The 20,184-nt window shown below is 38.7% G+C and overlaps 1 protein-coding gene across 2 annotated transcripts in view; it reads left to right on the forward strand.

Moving 5' to 3' along the window:
• ST8SIA4 (ST8 alpha-N-acetyl-neuraminide alpha-2,8-sialyltransferase 4) overlaps positions 1-19,768 on the forward strand; it is an 84,792-nt gene extending 65,024 nt beyond the window's left edge. Inside the window, exon 5 of one of the 2 annotated variants that reach the window (XM_067568765.1) lies at positions 18,851-19,768. In XM_067568765.1, coding sequence (XP_067424866.1) covers positions 18,851-19,133 — 283 coding nt within the window. In that variant the 3' untranslated portion in view covers positions 19,134-19,768. Of the gene's footprint in view, positions 1-16,575; positions 16,741-18,850 lie in introns of those variants that run through there. The other variant, XM_067568766.1, reaches the window with a different exon arrangement.
• Positions 19,769-20,184: the final 416 nt, after the last annotated feature.

The raw sequence follows: 20,184 nt of genomic DNA on the forward strand, positions 1-20,184 counted from the left end.
GCTGCTTCTCTTTTGGAAACTCAAGCTGCCATAAAACTCTGCCTAATAGAGACTGATGGAGATTCCTCGTGATAGAGGGGGTATGTAGAGGCTGTGTCAAGGAATGGTTGCCTAATACTCTGCCTGATCCCTGTGTGGGGAAGTATTCCCTGAGGGATTGTTGCAGCCGGCATAATTAAAACCAATCCTTAGTCTGCTGTAAATTATGCTTAGGGTGACTATATGTCCCATTTTGGCCAGGACAGTCCCCTTTTTAAGCCCTGACCCCAAGATCCTGACTTTTTTTGTGGCAAACCTGGACATTTGTCCCATTTGCTGTTGCCAATTGATTAATTGCCAGTTTTGCCAAAAAGTGGGGCGTGCCCCCTAGAGTTCAGGGGGGAATGTTCAGGGGGGCGAGTGGCAATGTCTGGGGGGAGGAACAGGAGCCTGGCTGATGTGTCTCCATTATGCGCTGCCCCTCCAATCAGGGAGTGATGGGGTGCCATGCTCACTCTACAGCCCAATCAGAGGGCAGCACAGTCAGAGCCCTAATTCAAACTCTTCTCCGGCCAGGCTATGGAGATGCGACTCGTGGGTACCAAACTCTACTGGGCAACCTGGCTGGTAAGTGCCCAACCGGATCTCATGGCATCCATGTATGCCGGGGCACTGAGTGTGGCCTAGACTCCCCGGTAACCTCCTGACCGGTCCCCGGAACCCCCACCCCGGCCACATGTCATCCCCACCCACTGTCCTTTGGGGCCAGTCCCCTGAGCCCTCTCCAGCCCCCCGTCCCACCCCAACTGGCTTCTTCCCTCCCCAGTCTGCCTCCAGTTGCCTGTTTCTGACACCTCCCAACAGGGGTGGCATTTAGGGAGGGCAGCGGGGGCACTTGCTTCCCCCTCCCCCGAGTTTCGTATCTGTCTCCTGTCACTCGGTCCTCTCCCAGTTCCCCTCACCAGCCAGGAGTTGCCCCTCCCTCCAATACCAAAATCTTAAATGGCAGCCCTGCATTCTGGCCTCCTCCACCTCCCCCAGGCTGCTCTCTGGTGTCTCCTTGCTTCCTGCTGCTACATGGAGTCTCCTTCCTGCCTCTCTGCTATCCCAGTCTCAAAAGGACATCACACTGCTAATTGGATCATAGTCCAATAGCTTCACCTCCTGGCTCTGAGCCCAAAAGTACTCTCACTTGCACACTCACACTCTGCTCTGCTGCCCAGATCCCAGCCCATACCCATTCCCTTTCCACCCTGCCCCCATCTCTGCTACTTGGCTCAACTGGGGGCATGGAGGAATGTTCACGGGGAATGAGTGCCGCCACCAGGTGGCTTGGGCCTAGCCCCATGCATCCCATTTTCAGTTTAGGGAAATATGGTCACACTAATTATGCTAGGTGTTGTTTCTTGTTTAAGAAATTTAGTACACGATAACTATGTGGCCTTCAGTATGGGCTAGCAATGCCACTTCGTACTCAGAGCAGTGGGGTGGGCTTGCACAGTCTTGTATACAACTTTTGTCTTTCATGCAATAAATGTTTGCTTGTCTTTTATGAATACTTTCCTCCTCATTTTGCTGTTAGAAATAACTGGTATTACTGTACTTCAAAAAGTACCCTTTGTCTATTACTTTTGTACTCTTTCACTCACTCTTTTGCACTTGTCTTTCCGAGTGTGTGTGTATAGCATAACTGTCATTCTTGAAAAAATGAGGACTCGTCTGAATAAATGGAGAATTATATTTGGCTGATAATTTCAAACATTGCTACGGATAATTAACCAACCTCAATAAATTAATTTCTGGATAGAACATGTTATCTATAGATCTGTCTCTGTCTAGATCAGTCTACTTTCTTGCTTTTAGCCTGTTACCTTCAATAGCCTAGAACCTCTTTATTTTATATTCAGTTAGGGTTTTTTGTCTTATTTTTAAATTTTAGGGTCTTTTCAGGGTTACTAACCTGATAATGAAGGCAAAGTATGAAATATAATTTTTTTTAATTGAAAATAAAAGACTGCAATGGATTTTTTTTGTGATTCGTATAAATTACTGTGAGAGTCCTGTGGCACCTTAAAGACTAACAAATTTGTTTGGGCATAAGCTTTCGTGGGCAGAAACCCACTTCGTCGGATATAAATTACTGATTTACTTTTTTCTTTTATATGAATATTTAACAAATGTTCTGTTGTTCACAATGAATATCAGATTAGCTATTATAGTCAGTCAACAGTAGTTTGACTAATTCCTCTACTCGTGCTACTTTTGTTTCCAAGTCATGGCTATTATACTCCTCATCTTTCCACAAGCATGTTTTGATCTCTGTCTTATTATCTCTGCTGTTCTCCCTTTTCCTCTGTCTTGTCCTGTTTTAATTCTAGTACAACTACGCTTACAGAAGGAAAAATGAAATATTTAAAATATATCTAACAGAAATATCTAGGGATGCCGTTGGACTCTTACTCATGTGCGTAGTTCTGCTGACTCCAGTGGGACTACCTAGCATGAAGAATGACTACTCTATCGAGTATGTGTTTGTGGAACTAGGCCCATTGTTTCTCCTTATTGTGATCATAACACTATTGTTGCTAGCAAAGAGATTGGATTTATGCTTATTCTGTCAGCATGATGAACTCCCCTGACCTTATGTTGAACTGGGTGCTTCAGTGGACTAAGGGGCATAATAGTCTTTAACCCCTGGAGATTTTTATTAACTTCTGACTTAATTCACCAGTGAAAATGAGTTTAGAGGTTTTGACACAGTCTCTGGTATATGTTTAACCACATCAAAAGAACTGTACAATTCAGCACCATTTAAAGTCTGTGATCTGAGGAAACAAGAGCCTGGAACAGCAGAGCTGTGTCCTAATTGAGGCGTATTGTCAGAGCTGTGTGGGCAGTGTAGCACAGCTCCTGCTTCACATTATGCTATGGCCTGAGCTATTATTTGGTCCCTTTCATAAGCGTTAGCATTAACCCATGTCTCCAGGAAGTGTTGCTACCTTCCACTTGTGATTTACAGGAAGCTGTTATTATGGTTTATTAGTTACATGGTGCCATCAGACTATGTGATGCATAAAGTGCAGTTGGAGTCAGAATACCCAAACTTCTTGAAAGTTCTGCATTTGTTAAAAATTATGTTTTTGTCAGTCGATCAAGTGGCTTTGAATTCTGGTCTCTTTCACTAATTGTACCTTTACTACAAGCAGAAAGATTTGGATAAATGTTTACTTGGTGTGACCTGAGGTTTATTGCTTTGAAGCCCGGCTTAAAGAAATCTCCTAGCTCCCTCATATCCCCATCCTCATCTACTCACATACATACATTTTGATCTCTCATTTTTGACTGTTTAGCTATTTTACTTCATAGAACTGTTTTTTTCCCTTAAAAAAATTCCAAATATTTTCTTTCCTGATTTTTTTGTTAATAAGAACATTTTAAGTAAGTATGATCTTAGGCACTGATGGTGCAAACTCACACATGCTTCGCTTTACTACTCACAATAGCAAAGTTAAGTATGTGTGTAAATGTTTGCCTTGTCAGGGCACTAGCAAGTATTTGTAGAATAAGCAAACACTTAATATTGATAATTTTTAACCAATATTAATGCACATTTTGTTAACTATGTGTAGGTACAGTCCATGTTAATCAAAAATAGATTCAGCTAATTTCTGTGCTTTTAAAGAGCAAACTTGCATTCTCTGAATAATCAGTGTTTAAAAAAATGTTTTGCAGAAAACTCTTTCAGGATTGTGCGCGTGCACATGTGAAGAAGAGAAAAGAGAGCAAAAAAGAATTAATTGAAGAACCCTGAGTTAGATGCCCAGGTGAGATAGACAGGGGAACATCTAGTTTCACCTGATTTGAGGATCCCACTGTGGCTTAGGCATGAGATAGGAACCCGGGCCCCTGTACTGAGGGATTGTATTCATGACCAGTGCCAAAAACATACGTACCTGGGGACATCTACAGCAGAAATTTAGATGCTTTTAGACACCACCAAGAGTTAAGTTGCAGTTTAGTGGGGACTGTGAGGTTCTCAGTGGTGTCTACTTTTTGAACTTCAGGCACCTAAGTCTTTTTGTGACTCTGGGCTTCAGCTGCTTCCTAGCTATTTTGTAATCTAGCAAATATCCTCCTTTAAGGAACTGTAACGATCCTTTCAGCTTCTAACCATATACCTAATTGTCATTCTGCTGACATAAAATTGCAGCATTAATAATATGAGATGTTGAATTGGTTAATTATTGAGACCTTTAAGGACAAACAGGTGTTTAGAGATGGGGGTTATGTTTGCAGACACAGAAACAGGTACATAATGGCATATAAAATGAAATTCCAGTTTCATCCTGGAAGTGAAAAAGATCTGTAATCAAAATAAATGCCCTCTATGAACACTAAAATTGGAACACCAAACAAGAAATTAATTTTGATTAACTGTATATATTCTATCTAAACGATACATTGAAAATGAGAGGTGAGATGAACAATCTAGAAATCACAGAGAGAGCAACGAACTCCATCGTATTAAAGTTTTTCATTTTGATAAAAGCAACAAAATTGACAAAACACTTATGTGGAAAAGACATAACAATGTTATCAGAAACCATATCTAGCCAAGACACAATAGTATAATTTCACTGAAATAAGTGAAGAATTTGTAGAGTATTTTTGAGTTCTGTGTCGTTTAGAAAGGGGAGCTTATCCATCTTTGTTCTTACACGTGATAATTAGAATACCTCCAAGAGGTAGTAACCAAAATCCCGTTAGGCCAGTATCATAGAATCATAGAATATTAGAGCTGGAAGGGACCTCAGGAGGTCATCTACTCCAACCCCCTGCTCAAAGCAGGACTAACCTCAGCTATATCATCCCAGCCAGGGCTTTGTCAAGCCTCAGCTTAAAAACCTCTAAGGATAGAGATTCCACCACCTCCCTAGTAACCCATTCCAGTGCTTCACCACCCTCCTAGTGAAAAACCTTTTCCTAATGTCCAACCTAGACCTCCCGCCCTGCAACTTGAGACCATTGTTCCTTGTTCTATCATCTGCCACCACCGAGAACAGCCTAGCCCCATCCTCCCTGGAACCCCCTTTCAGGTAGTTAAAGGCCGCTATCAAATCCCCCTCATTCTTCTCTTTTGCAGACTAAACAAGCCCAGTTCCCTCAGCCTCTCCTCATAAGTTCTGTGCTCCAGCCCCCTAATCATTTTTGTTGCCCTCCGCTGGACTCTCTCCAACTTGTCCACATCCTTTTTGTAGTGGGGGGCCCAAAACTGGACACAATATTCTAAATGCGGCCTCACCAATGCCGAATAGAGGGGAATAATCACTTCCCGTGACCTGCTGGCAACGCCCCTCCTAATGCAGCCCAATACGCTATTAGCCTTCTTGACAACCAGGGCACACTGCTGACTCATATCCAGCTTTTTATCCACCATTACCCCCAGGTCCTTTTTCTGCAGAGCTGCTGCCCAGCTCGTCGGTCCCCAGTCTATAGCTGTGCATGGGATTCTTCCTTCCTAAGTGGAGGACTCTGCACTTTTCTTTGTTGAACCTCATTAGATTTCTTTTGGCCCAATCCTCCAGTTTGTTTAGGTCACTCTGTATCCTATCCCTACCCTGCAGGGTATCTACCACTCCCCCCAGCTTAGTGTCGTCCGCAAACTTGCTGAGGGTGCAATCTACCCCATCCTCCAGATCATTAATAAAGATGTTGAACAAAACCGGCCCCAGGACCAACCCCTGGGGAACTCCGCTTGTGACCGGTTGCCAGCTAGACATGGAGCCATTGATCACTACTCGTTTAGCCCTATGCTCTAGCCAGTTCTCTATCATTTTATAGTCCATTCATCCAACCCATATTTCTTTAACTTGCTGATAAGAATACTGTGAGAGACAGTATCAAAAGCTTTGCTAAAGTCAAGGTATATCACATCCACCGCCTTCCCTACATCCACAGAGCCAGTCACCTAATCATAGAAAGCAATTAGGTTGGTCAGGCATGACTGTCCCTTGGTGAATCCGTGTTGACTGTTCCTAATCACCTTCCTCTCTTCCAAGTGCCTTAAAATGGATTCCTTAAGGACCTGCTCCATGATTTTTCCAGGGATTGAGGTGAGGCTGACTGGTCTGTAGTTCCCTGGATCCTCTTTCCTCCCTTTTTTGAAGATGGGCACTATATTTGCTTTTTTCCAGTCCTCAGTAGTCAGCTTTCATTTCCTCCTTGTCCAGAACCAGTAGAAATTATTTTTTAAATGTATTTAGCTGTCTCCTGCTTCTTTTTTCTCTCTTCCTTTTTGCCTTCACTGATTTTCTTTTCTTTTCTTTTTTACTGTTCTTAATAGTAGGTGAGGGAATGATAATTGGAAGTGAATTTAACACTTTGTTCTACAGGCAGTGAGATTTGTGGGCCTTCATTTCTGCTAATACTTTCAAAGTCTTGGGCTTCTTTCCAAATAAGACTTTTCACTTATTCTCATGAACTCCATCTTGAGGTTGGCTGCTTCATAGTTCCTGAGGAATGTCAATGGAAATCTTTGTCTTGGAAAGCATCTGAGGTACATTGGGCAAATTCCACAGAAGGCCTTGAAAATGAACACACAGATGTTGAATACTGTCTTTAGCTAACAACTTGGGGCCTGCTCCTGATCCCATTGCCGTCAATAGTAAAACTCACATTGACTCCATTTTTTAGCAGGATCCTTGATGATTGACTGCATATATTTGACAGCTTCTTAAAAATACCTTTGTGTTTCTGTTTTAATTGTGTTATTTACTGTGGCACACGGTAAGATTTACACATTTTCTTTCTAAAATAATGAATGGTAATTATGTTGTAGCACTACATTTAATGTACTATGTGTAAAAGGAGAAAAACAAGCTCTGTTGCTATGGCTCCATAGTTACAGAGGATCAGCCAGCATACATTATTTAACTATTTCTGAAAAATACATGTCATAGCAAATTTCTTTTGAAAAAAATCTGTGTCTGTATCTTAATAATCGTAATTACCCATCCCCCCCCCTCCCCGCCCCAGCACTGAGGCTTGCTAGCCTTCTAATTTCATCCAGGAGAAAACAGTTTTTTGCAGCTTTTTATATGAAGTTTGTTAGTTTGTTTAATTAAATTCTTCTAAACACCTGGTTAGGTGGTTTTGTGATTCGTCACTAGAGTTCTTAGTATTGGTAAATTGTGGTCTAATTTAAATGTTGACTTCCGGTATGAGGCATACTGTTAATCATACGAATAGCTGTATACAAGTCAATAGAACAACTTGCATGAGTGAGGACTGCTTGCATGAGGTGAGGGTTGCAGGATTGAGCCTTTATTCACAGACACCTTTAATAGAAGTCAACAGTCTCTTAAAGTCTCAATCTGTGTTGTTTTTATAATGTGTGCTAAGTATATTTAGGTCTTTTCTTAGCTCAATAACTCTAATTTGAAGTAATTATCAACATACAAGCATAAAACTAAGCATGTTGGTATTTTTCTCTCAGATTGTCTGCCTTTGGGTAGTTCCTAATAACATTAATTTAATAACCAGAAAAGTTATCTTGGAAGTTGGATTATAGAAATATTGCTCCAACACCAAAAGCATGACATGACAATCACCTTATTTTTAAGAGAGATATGATATTCTTATTTTGACATGTTTATAATTTTGGAGGCTGAATCAGGACTCTTTCCACAGAAGCACATGGAATAGATTTCTTATTAGTATTATGCATGGCTTGCAGTTGTAAATATTGTAAAAGGAAAACATAGAGACCCCTTGGAATAGTATGTCTAAGTTCATGTTGAGTTCACTTAACCTATTACTTGAGAAGTAATATAAGATGGTATTTTGCCATTACACTTACAGTGGGACACCTGTGTGCTTGATCTTCTAAAATCAGTACATTATTTTTTCTTACATTCATCTAAAACTTATTCATTACTGATGTCGCTATTGAACTAGTTACTGTATCATGGGTCAGCTTGTCTTCTGAAATGAAATGAAATCTTATCTTCTGAAGTTATAACAATAATTTTGTAATAATCCATACATAATAGGCACTTCAACAGCCACTGTTGAATATCAGAGATAGTCTGAGTGAGTTTTATTGATTGATAAAAAATATATATGCTTACATTTTGATTTTTATTTATTTATATTTTATTTGCTCATATGAAGTTGGCAACCTGGAAAATTTCACGAACAGATATTTTTTTTAAGATTTCCTTTACATTCTAAGAATCATTCATAGACCTACTCTTCAGTGGGCTTTTTTAATGGTATTGTGGATTTATACCCTACCTGAATATACATACAGTAAATTGTTGTATGAGAGCAAGATAATGTACCCAAATGAGTAAATGAAAATTTTAGGCTTACAACATTTATTTTAAAAAATCTTGTCCTTGATGTTTTAAATAGTGTGCAGTTTTAGCTCCTTTAGACATTTCTGAAAACATAGAGCCAAATTCTGTTCCTCTTCAAGCCCATAAATTCTGCAGGTCTAAATATAGACAGAATTGCCCCATAAGGTTCAGTATCATCTTAAAAGGGAAAAAAATGTTTTCACGTGTTTCATTTAATGTGAACAGATAAAGACAATGAGCCAGCTTCAACTGAAATAAACAAAGTTTAGGTAGAGATAGGTACAAATGTGGTTTAAAGCTCTTCTTTGCAGTTTCCTAATCCGATGCTGCTCTGCACAGGGCCATCTTGAGGGTTGCTCTAACATATGCCAGGTTATAAAAGCAAGTTAAATGCAAGTCAAAACTCAACTAAAGATTGGTGTGGTTTAGATGCATGGTAGTCATGCCCCATTTCCTTTTGCCGTGCCTACTTTTCCACACCACACTGACTGTAAGATCATATCTGGCTACACCCCCACATCAGAAGCCCAGGCTAATAGTCTTTTCATTCACCATCTGTTTTATAAACAGGAATCCAACTGTATCTGAAAATGTTTAGCAGAAACCACTTAGCACCAAATCAGGTCAAGGACAGAAGAAAGGGGACGTAGCATTGACTGAGCTCATTATTAAAGAGAACTTGACAGTTTGAACAAGTGCATCTCCCTTTATTAAAGTGCATTATTACGTTTGATAAAACAGTTGTTTGTCTTGTATGCTAACTGCTTGAGAGAGCTGTACAGTAAATATTGTATTGTTTCACTTTGCGGGGAAATTGTTAATAAGACAGGTGTAGGTGGCCAAGTAGTGTTATTTGCACTGATTTGGCATGAATGGGTAGCCAAAATGAGCATGATTTACATGAAATTGGCATTCAGTGGGAGTGCTAAGAGTTGTGGATGTAAGTCAGTAAACAGGGATCTGGTTTTCTTAAATCTTCATAGCACTTGCTTCTCCTTCTAAACCCTTCTGTCCCCCCACTCCCTCTCTTCAGTATCACACTCATATTATTTTCCAAATCAGTACATATTACACTAATTTAGATTTACAACATTTACAGTGCACTCAACTTTTATGAAAACCGCTTTTGGTTTTGCACCACTTTTATGAAAATTGTGATTTCAAGACCTTGTGACAGCAAGCTGGGATTCTGTTGTTGTGCAACATGAACTTTTGGGGTACTTATCTTGCTGAAGAGTTCCATTGCTTCAGAAATGCTGTATGTTATTGTCCTCTCAAATTATTGTCCCCTCACACGTTGTTTTTCATGTGGTTTCACACTTGATTTCAAATTCTTGCACGAAGGATCTAATTGTGTAGTTAGGGCTCGACTGATGTCAATAGGAGTTTTATGTGTACAGGGACTGAAAGTGTAGCAAGATGTAGAAAAATGTAGTATGAAAGGTAGAAAATCCCTTATTAGCAGAGTGAGCAACTTAGCTGAAACGTGTTTGCAGACAGAGTTGCAAAGCTAAATTTTTGTTATAAAACCCTAATCAAGTACAAATAAATTTCTTAGTGTAATTCTGTTGACTTCACTGGAGATATACCAAGTGTGGCAGGGGCTCCCTTCCTAGAGCTAGATGGAGAAATTTGAAATAGCCTATCCTGGGGGCGGAGGATCTTCCTATGATCCTCAAGGAGCAGGAATTCACCCAGAAATCATGCCAATGCATAGAACTATCACAACACTTTTATCAGCATAGACAACCACGGTGTCATTGAAAGGAACAGTTAAAATGAGTATAATTAAATACATCTTAGCTGCTTAACAAAAAACCTCTTAATTCCAGAAGTAAACAAACAGTCCAAGATGCTTTGGTCCCTCTGTCACAAATTAGGGCATCTTCTTCCCTTTGGACAATGCCTGATTCTTGCATGTAGTGCATGCAAGCTTATGATGATCATGCACCTTGGGTCCGTTCCACAGCCTTGAACTCCAGCTCAGAGATTGCAGCAACAGCACGTGTCCCCTCTTGCACCTCACACAGCCTCTCAAGTGTGATTCTCACCCTCCGGTGGGGGGAGACCTGGCAGGAGGAAGTAGGTGTAGGATTTCTCTCTAGCCGACCAGGGATCTGGAGAAAGGTGTGGGGATGGAGAGGCCAGCTCCTGATTTCTGTCCATCCTGTAATCAATCGGGTCCAAAGGAGGGGCTGCCCTCACACCACCATAGCTGACATAAGAAAGCTCCACACAAGGACAATTTAATTATCCAAGGTGCATTTAATTTTGGCCTCAAACAAGGTGAAATGTAAACATTAAACCAAATTATTAATATATAGGCCAAAATGAGTTACAGTTACAGCAATTAGAATAGCTCTACAGAAACCAATGGATACTCCGTGTTGTAATTGGTGCACATGAAGGCAACGTTCAAACGGATGTTTATCAGTCTCTGATTTTAGTCTCTGATTTTTAATAAGGACCTGCATGAGAGAGAGAGAATTGTGTAGTTGGTGGAAATTGGCAAGTTAAAACAGACAAACTTCGCCCAGTAAAATAATTGAACATTTTACATAATAGGCTTTGGTAAAACGGTCTATCAAAATGGAAAAATTGAGTTTCCATTCCTGTCTCCCTTTTTGTACAAGGCCTTATTTGTGTAGGAACAAAAAAACAACAACCCATATATTTATTATTCTGTCTCTAGCACTCAAGGATTTGAGTGTAAACCATAGTGTTATGAACCACTTGATTCAATCCACAGTTGTCTTCTGTACAATGATCATAATGAAACCAGTGTAAAGTCATCAGTGAGAACCAGAAGACATTAAACAGTAGGTTATTTTTAACACTAATTGAATACCTAAATTATATGACTTAATTAAATGACTTAAATTTTTCAAATAATGGTGGAAAGTCCATTACTCGCAACACTTGTCTCTAGAACTAATATAAACACTTACAGCAGCTTCTCATAGTATAGTATATTATATTATACATTTTACAGGAATAAAATAGAATGAGCATCATACACTTGCATGCAAAATCTTATAGCATCTAAAAAATGAAAGCTCCATAGTCAGGTACTAATTTAAATGCTGTTTATTGTCCAGCAGAAATAATCTCTTAGCTCCACAGATGTTTTGTTTTAACTTCAAACAAAAGGGATCAGCCATTTCTGAGAACAATGCTAGGGAAAAGTACATTGTCTTCCCCATGTTAAGGAATTCCAGAATTTGCTTTGGATCAGGGAGTTGAAATTTGGCAGAGGGTGGCCTTTGTGTCAGGGATGTGCCTTTTTCTATGCCCAAGAAAATCCAGTCAAATATGGCTGAGTTATAAGTTTCTAAAAAAATCATTATTTGCACATGCTCTGCAGAGGTTTCTTAGATTTTTAGCAGCTAAATTCCCTGCAGATTCCAACTGCACTGAGCATGCTCCATCCCAGGGCTCAGCATGACTTCCATTGCAATTGCAGCTGTGGATTGCAATTGTAGCTGTGGACTGCTGCAGCCAGGACTGGGATCGGGTACCTGAACTGAGAGCACGAAACTGTTTCTCCTATGCCCCTAATAACCCCTCTCCTGGGCCCAGGTAACATGAAGAAGGAAGCTGCCTAATTCAAATGAAGAAGGGAACAAGAGCCAGATCTGTAGAGGGGCATAGGTTGAGACCTGTGGAAAAAGAAGCATGTGAACATATTGTAATGCGAAGTTTTTAAATTAGGGCCAAATAAAAGTAGCACCAGCAACTTTAATTGTGGCATTTCCTAACTTTGAATGCTTGACTTTGCAATCTTAATTATGTTATTTAACATAGGTTTTGGGTCTGTCATTATATGTATATATTCATTAAACAATAGGGAACAAAGTCTGTCTGTCTTTCTTTGTACTTGCATACATATTGTGATGTTATTTGTTAGCCTGTAACAGTGTGGGCCATACTTCTGTGTGGTTTCAGAATGCTATAGGACATGTGCCAAGAAAGCTAATATGCCATAGTCTGATAACCTTCAGCTGATGCTGTCACAATTTTTTTTTAAGTTTACTCTTGGTTTTTTAGCTATGCTATATTTTCCGTTCACAACTGAATAAAATGGTGTCAAATATATGAAATAAAACCTATCCTCACCACCATTTTGCAGTTTGCATTTGATTTCACCCTTAACCATGTCAGTTCAGATTTACAGATTTTCAGTTTCTCATGCAGAAATACCTAATTAATATGGCACACTTTTTTGCTAGTCACAGTATCTACCTCTTTCATCTTACTGGGGTGAAACCACTGTGCTGAAAGTCTTGCTCAAACTTTGCCCCACTTGAGCAGGGCAAGATAGTGACGACACAGTACCATTAGATAAATCCATCCTTACGTCACTTTTCCACCATGATAGGACTTCTCAAAGTCTGCTGTCCCTGAAGACTTTATTCTAAGTGCCAGACTTATTGCCAATCACGCCTCTCCTCAAATATTGTATCTGGGACCTCTGCATCAGAAATTCAATAGAAATTATGCATTTATAACATATTGTAAGCTCATATTGTAAGCTTTTAAAGCAATAACTCTTTATGCTAAATAGTGAAAATGTAAACCGATTTTGTTTACATTAATATTTTTACTGTATTCTTTCTGATACATAAATAATTTTCCTCACAAATATTTTTAAATCTTAATATTACATGATGCAAGGCTTTAATGGCCTTTAAAGGCTTTAAACAGCATTCTATGTAGATTACACTCAGTATACTAATCACTGGTTAATTCCACTAACCAAACAGTATTTTGCTAATGACTTCTGTTTTAAGATTAGTAATCAGAATGTTTAAATTGGCAAATTGCTGCTACACACATTCATTGTGAGCAGATAAGCACTTGCTGACATTGCTTCCTGAGAGCTAAGGGAGAGTTTGGATGGAAGTAGATAACTTTTTCACTGCCTGCTGCAACTTTAGACAGGGATGAGAATGGGAAAATTCAAAGTGGGAGGGTATCATATCGCCAGGTCTATGCCTGTTGTATGCTTTCTAGGACTCCAAGAGTCTATATTTGATATGGATGACTTTCTCCAAGAAGTACACTAATAATACTTCCCATTGGAAGTAGCTGATCTACTCAGTTAACAAGAGGATATTCATTCTGTAATAGATCAGTGGAACATGATTTAGCAGCTGCTATGGTGAAAGAAAGGCAGGATTGCTCTGTTTCTTCAACAGCCAGCACGTAAGTTTGTATTCATGGTAGTGGAGCATGTCAATGTCTGCTTATGTTTTCTGTCACTGATGCACTGTGTGTCTTCCTTTCCACTTCTTTTGTCAGAGATAATCAGAAAACCATAGAAGCCTGTGGGAACTTTGGGGAAGAAGAAATAGATGTTTCAATGCTAGAATATCAGCCATTGTTGTCGATGGTGACACTAACACTGAATGGTCACAATGACCCACATGGTCTTCTATTCTATGGCTTTTTGATGGTTTGAAGTAATATGCAAGGATGTTTTAGAATTTGATTGAATCCAGGAACTTCTTGTTAATATGGCTGTTCTATCTTGCCAGGAGGCTTGGGAGGATTCTGATCTTAGCCTGAAGGTGATAGTCTGTTCAGGACTGGTGGTGTTTGTTGTGATTGCTATATCCACATTCAGTTTGAAAATAGGATGTGGTTCACTGTGAATGTAGTCCAGAGATTACCAGTGAAAAACTAAAGATGCCTGCTGCATTTTCCAGGTCCTGAGTAGAACTGTCTTTTCCTTTGCTGCTTTGAATTCTTAATCTTAATTTTACAAAGAATCAATACATTTCAAATCATGCTCCTAGAATAAATAAAAAGAGGTTTTCCTTATATTTTAGATTTTACTGAATGTGTTCACAGGGAGAGTGTTCAAAGCAGAAAGGGAAAGGTGCAAAATGCCTAATGAGCAAACAATTACTTGCAGCATTAAGGAATTTCCAAAAATTCAGCCTTAACTGATCTCTCAGAGGGGCAGCTATTCTAGTCATTAACAATTTTAGTCATCTAATCGAAGACTAAATCACAGAGGCCAGGTAGAGCAAAAGGTCTATTTTAAAATCAATTCAAACAATGATTGGGATCTTGGATTTGCAGAGGTGAAATGTTCTCACTTCTGATTAATTATAAATGTAATGTCTAAAGAAGGCTTTAAGCTTCAAAATGCCTTAAATGCCCCTAACGTTTTTATTCATTTCATAACTTGTCCTTTTGATATGTATTAGAATTGATCTCAAGTTGCAAAATTCAGATACAAATTTAAACCAACCCTATATTTTGAGTGTGGAGTTTAGTTTGGGTTCCTCTCTCATTTATATGAGTGGGTGAACAGTTACTTTTTTCTCAGTATGATTTGGATAAGGGTTTTGACAGGTAGGAGAAAAGTTTTTCTTGCAGGTTTTTAATTCCCATTGTAAACTCTACTAATGATAGACTTTGTTATGCTGGGTTTTTTTTCATCCTAGCTGTAATAGATTATTAATCTCTCTATCTCTTGGAAATAACTGGTACTAATTCCTTGTGCTAAAAATATAGAGCTGTCTGTATATTGCAGATTGATTTCTCCAAGGCTTGACTCTGCCATTCTTACGTGAGTGAAATTCACCCAGGGTAGGAGGAGGCCATGGAAGGTTTCCAACATAATGGAAGCAGTTGGTTGGGCTTCTGAGGGAAAGGCAGCTGCATAGTAGGTGAGCAGCTTGACACTGCAACCTCCTGCATGTGGTGAGCCTGGGTTCCACAGCAGTTCTGCATAGCCTAGGAACACCTATTTCGGCTGATCCCTGGGTTTCAGCTTCAGCCTAGGTTGAGCGATATCTGTATTTGTGGACTGAAGTCCTTGGAGTGGTGATAGCTCACTCTGAAGTTGCTTTCATGTCAGGGAGTCTAGCATTCATTGCTTTCATCTCAGAGAGTCTAAACAAAACAAAATATTAAAATAAAACTCTTACCAGTTTTAAAATGCCAGGTCAGTTTCTCTGAACTGAAAGCAGACAGCAGAGGAAACATCTCAGAAGTCTCTCCTGCCTAAAAATACAGGTTAATGAAAGCATTAAAATTGGCATGTAATACTGTGCAATTATCAGAACTGTATACCATAATACTTGCTTTCTTACTTTGCTTTCATTCATCTGCTTTTTAGACAAAAGAGATTTCGGCGTCTTTCTCTGCTGTCTTTAAAGTGGCCATATCTCAGCCTGTGAGCGCTCTGTCAGCTTTTAAAAACTGTGTAAATGCAACAGGAAAGATTTTGTGTGTGTGATGGCTTTTCCCCCCCCCCTTTTTTTTCCATTTAAAGAGAGGCTGGTTTTTCTGAGCAGAAAGCAGTGACAGTTTGAGCCGCAGCCACTTCAGAGATTCAGACTGCAAGACACTGACTGAAACTGAAAAGGCCAATTTTAACAGAATGGATATTTTTGGATTTTAGGGCTTCTGGTGCTTTTAAGACACCCTTTTGATATTAAGGGATAATTTTGCTACTGTTACTCATGTTGGCAAGCACGAGTATTCACAAGAGTTCCCATTGTTGCACTAAATTAATACAATTTGTGTGTCCTAAAAAACCCAATCACACAACCATAAGTGTGCACTCCAAACAGTAATAATACTTAAAACTTACAGAGCTTTACCTCTTCAAAGTGCTGAACAAACCTTAACTAATGTCCGAGCAAGCATGAGGCAAGTCCTTACCAAACCACTAATATGCCCAAACCTCATTTGATGATGATGATGATGATGATGACCACAGTTTTCAGAACTGGGTGCCTAAAGAAAGAAAGGCTATAAAGATTTTCAAATATTTTCAAATAGCAGTTAGATGTCTAACTTCCCAATGACTTTCCTGGTTTAGGCACCCAGCTGCCATTTGTCTTTGAAAACTTCCCCTGGTTCCTAAATCCATATTTAGGTACCTATGTAAAAGTGACCTGATTTTTCAGTGAAGCGAATGAATATTAACTTCAGTGGGATTTATGGATACTTGGCAGAAAATCAGATCATTTCTATTTATTTCGATTATTAATAATAATTTAAAAAAAAAACTTAGCTCTTGTTTAGCATTTTTAGCACCAGAGATCTCCACCTGTTTTGCAAAGGATGATAAATGCCATTACCCCAGTTTTACGGATGGGGAAACTTTAAGTAAATATATTTGAGCAACACAAAATGTAAGTCTTGGCCTGCAGTTATGAGAGCTGTGCAGTACTCTTATATATTACACTTAATATTTTCATTTACTTGTTTTTAGGCAAGAATGGTCTGTGAAACAGCCCCTCTGCTTGTCAAAGGTTCATTGTTGGGCTGAGTTGCTTGGGTAGAATGGCAGGCTAGCCTGGAGGTAAAGGCTTCTCAGTAGAGAACAACATGCTGTCTTCCTTCTTCAGCGGATGGAGCAGGTTATCGGTGATTTTTCAGCACCTGCTGACCTTGAGAGCTTCTTAGAATATGGAACTCGAACTCAGATCCCCGTATGGCTGGCCTCTCTTTAACTTGGTGTTAATATAAAATTGATATGTCTTAGAAGACAATGTGTTGAACTAATGAGTCATTGCCAATGTAGCTACCTTAATGTTATGTGTATTAGTTCCATTGGCCCTAACAAAAAAGTGTTTCCTTTTTCATAAACCAGAGCTTCTGATTTAAAACTGTTGAATGCTGGCACATATGTATCGTAAAAATAGGCTTTAGCAAACCTGAATAGAACCAAGAAAACAAAATTGTCAAAAAATGGTTCAGTTCAGTGCCTCCTTCCAGAATACAGTTCCTTAGGTTTATTCAAAATACACCAGAAAACAGATGTGAATTTTCTCCTGATGGACTGTCATCAGTCAGGATTTCTTTTTGCCGCAAAAGAAAAAAGCCTAAATTTAGCACATACTTCACATCTTTGTGTTTCTTTCTCTTACATCAACTTTTGTAGTTGTGGGGCTCCAAGTTATTGCCAATATATGCTTACAAAACCCTGAGAAACCTGTGATTAATGACATCCAGAACTAAGCCTGCCTAGATGTATTTTGTCATTGTTTGTTTGGAAGGAGAGATTGCTGAAAACCAAAGTAACAGTGTAACTACAACACTGCATAATATTTTAGAATAGCAAATTAGAAACATCATCTTTTGCTAACACCTTGATTTCACATACAGATTCGTCTATCAAGTCAGCAAAAGCATGTTCAGACTTATGGGGGTTTTGTTAGTAAATGTAAAGATAGCAGAAATAGTTCATTTTAATGGTAAATTTATAAAGCGCAATCTTTGTCATGGGGAAAAGGAATACTCTCAAATTTGTAGTAAACAAGTTAAAGGGTCAGATTACTTTAATAAAAATATCCTTTATTTTTCAATAAAACTATCAGATTTTACAAAAATAAATTTTTGCCTTTGTGTTTTTTGTTAAAGGAAGCTAATGGTCATTGGAAAAAATATGTTTATAATCGCATCAACTTTTGCACAAGCAATTCATTTGCATATTGGTGTGTATTAAATTGGCTAATTAGATACTTAATGTATTAAACTGGGTCATTCAATGTGCAAATGATCAGATAGATGTCTATGTGGCCAGTTTTGCCTATGCAGTTACCTGATAATTAGAACAGCTACATGCATATTTTTGAATGATAGTCTAAAAAACTTTGGCCCAAAGTGCTGAACTAGTTCACAGTGAAAGTAAACTATTTAGACTTTTTTTTTCAGCCCAGATACTTCCTCCTATCTTGCTGTTTAACTTTAATGAATGATCCCGATTAGCAAGTGCTAAACTGAATCAGTGGCTTTCAAACTTTTCCATACCATGACCCCATCTCACAAAAAAAACCAATAACAAAAAACAACAAAAAACCCCCACAACAATCTTGGGAACCTCTCCCATTGAACCATAAAGAAATGGAGGGTGTGGTTTTTACCCTCTGGATCTGTTAACACTGCCCCTTAGAATGGATGTCCCCATCACTTAGATAAAGTGATATTTTAGGTCTTTCCCACATCCAACGTCTATGAAATAATGTATAAACTGGCTTTTCAAGATGGATGAAATCTCTTTCTAAAATCTATAGCTTTTGGAGCTGACAGTTCCAGAACTCAAGTGGTAACTTCATATTCTGTTTGAATTCCTAACTCCTTTGAATTGCTAACTGAGCCAATGTAAAGGTTCAGCTCAGGGGCAATACCATGTAATGGTCCAGGCTTCAACCTCCTCCTCCTCCTTCTCCAAAAAGAAAGTTAACCCCATTAAAAAGTTGTGAACTCCTTTCTCACACAGGTGAGCAGTTACGTACACAGGTCATACCACTGAAAGTTAATGGAACTACTTTTGCAAGTAACTGCTTACCATCTTGCTCTAAACGAGAAGAAACCAGATAATCTGTATATATCCATTCCAAGGAAATGAATGAAGCCCATAGAAACATGCACGAAAGAAAAATAATATATATAATGAAGATAAACCAAGTTCATTTCACACATTTTGTTTACATGGAGTTTGTATGTATGTTTCATGACTTGTCTTTTTCTTGTTTGCTTTGTAGTTACTGGCTGACAAACAAGGTTCACATCAAACGACCCAGCACCGGTCTCCTCATGTACACACTCGCTACCAGATTTTGTGATGAAATTCACCTGTATGGATTCTGGCCATTCCCAAAGGATTTGTATGGAAAACCAGTCAAATATCATTACTATGACGATCTAAAGTATCGGTACTTTTCTAATGCCAGCCCTCATAGGATGCCATTAGAGTTTAAAACTTTAAATATGTTACATAACAGAGGAGCACTGAAATTAACAACAGGGAAATGTGTAAAGCAATAAAACACATGTAAAGTACAATACAAAGTACAGAATATTTATTTCATCATGAAGATGTTGTGAAGTGGCAATGGGGTCCAACAGAGGACATATTTCAATACCCACTAAGCCATTGGAAAAAGGAAGCTTACGAGAAGTCCGTGACCAGCTGATGCTATATCTGTAACGTGCTATAAAACTAAGATATCTTGACTGCAAGGGTTCAAGTAAGTGCCACTTTCACCAAGAACAAAGCTTGAATGTATAATCAGTAGTGTTTACAAAATCCAATTATGCATTCATCATCAGTTAAAGAAGAAGCAAATAGTCCATTTAGTGCTGACTTGCCACCAAAAGCTGAGCGGTTTATAGAAGAAATACCCAGCAGATGGAATCTGTCCTTGGGGATATAAAACAACCTTTTGGAGTCAGAAAGCCTGGTGGAATTAGTGGAGAAAGTGATGTCCATAAGATTAAATAGATCAAGTAAATGCCTTCAGTCAGGGGACTGTGTCTGACCTTGTATTATAACCTCATTGTTTTGTTGGTGGTTTTTCTGATTGTTGTTTTTTTTGTTTTTTCATTTGGGTATTGGAATCCTTAAAGGATTTTTTGAGGACAGTACGAACAATTAAAAATAAAATCTTCAAAGAGTTGTATTTGAAGAAATAAGTTCTTATGGGGGAAAAAAATCAAATACTTTAAAAAAATTTGTTGTTTCCTGCTGTTGCACAACTCTAAACCTCCAGATTGCTTTTTTAGCTGCAGTCGTCAGTAGCAGCTAAACAGAACCACTCTAAGATTGGTAATTTTGAGCCATTCTTAAAGAAAAGTTTCTGTTACATGCCAATTGGAGAGGATGTACTTAATAAGAAGGTGCCCTTACATTTGGTACCAAAGATTACACTGATTTTTTTTGTATACAAATACATCTGTTTTTCTTTTCATGGATAAAATGTGTACATTTATTACTGTGGTGCTGTGCTGCTGAAGGAAAAGTGTTTCAGGGTATTATTTTTGTTTATTGTAATCTGTTTTCTACTTCGTTTGAATGAAGCGCCTCAAACAAATTCCC

This window comes from Emydura macquarii, unplaced genomic scaffold, assembly GCF_026122565.2.
Source record: "Emydura macquarii macquarii isolate MOO-44397 ecotype Brisbane River unplaced genomic scaffold, CSIRO-AGI_Emac_v2 contig_2897, whole genome shotgun sequence".
Taxonomy (NCBI): Eukaryota; Metazoa; Chordata; order Testudines; family Chelidae; genus Emydura; species Emydura macquarii.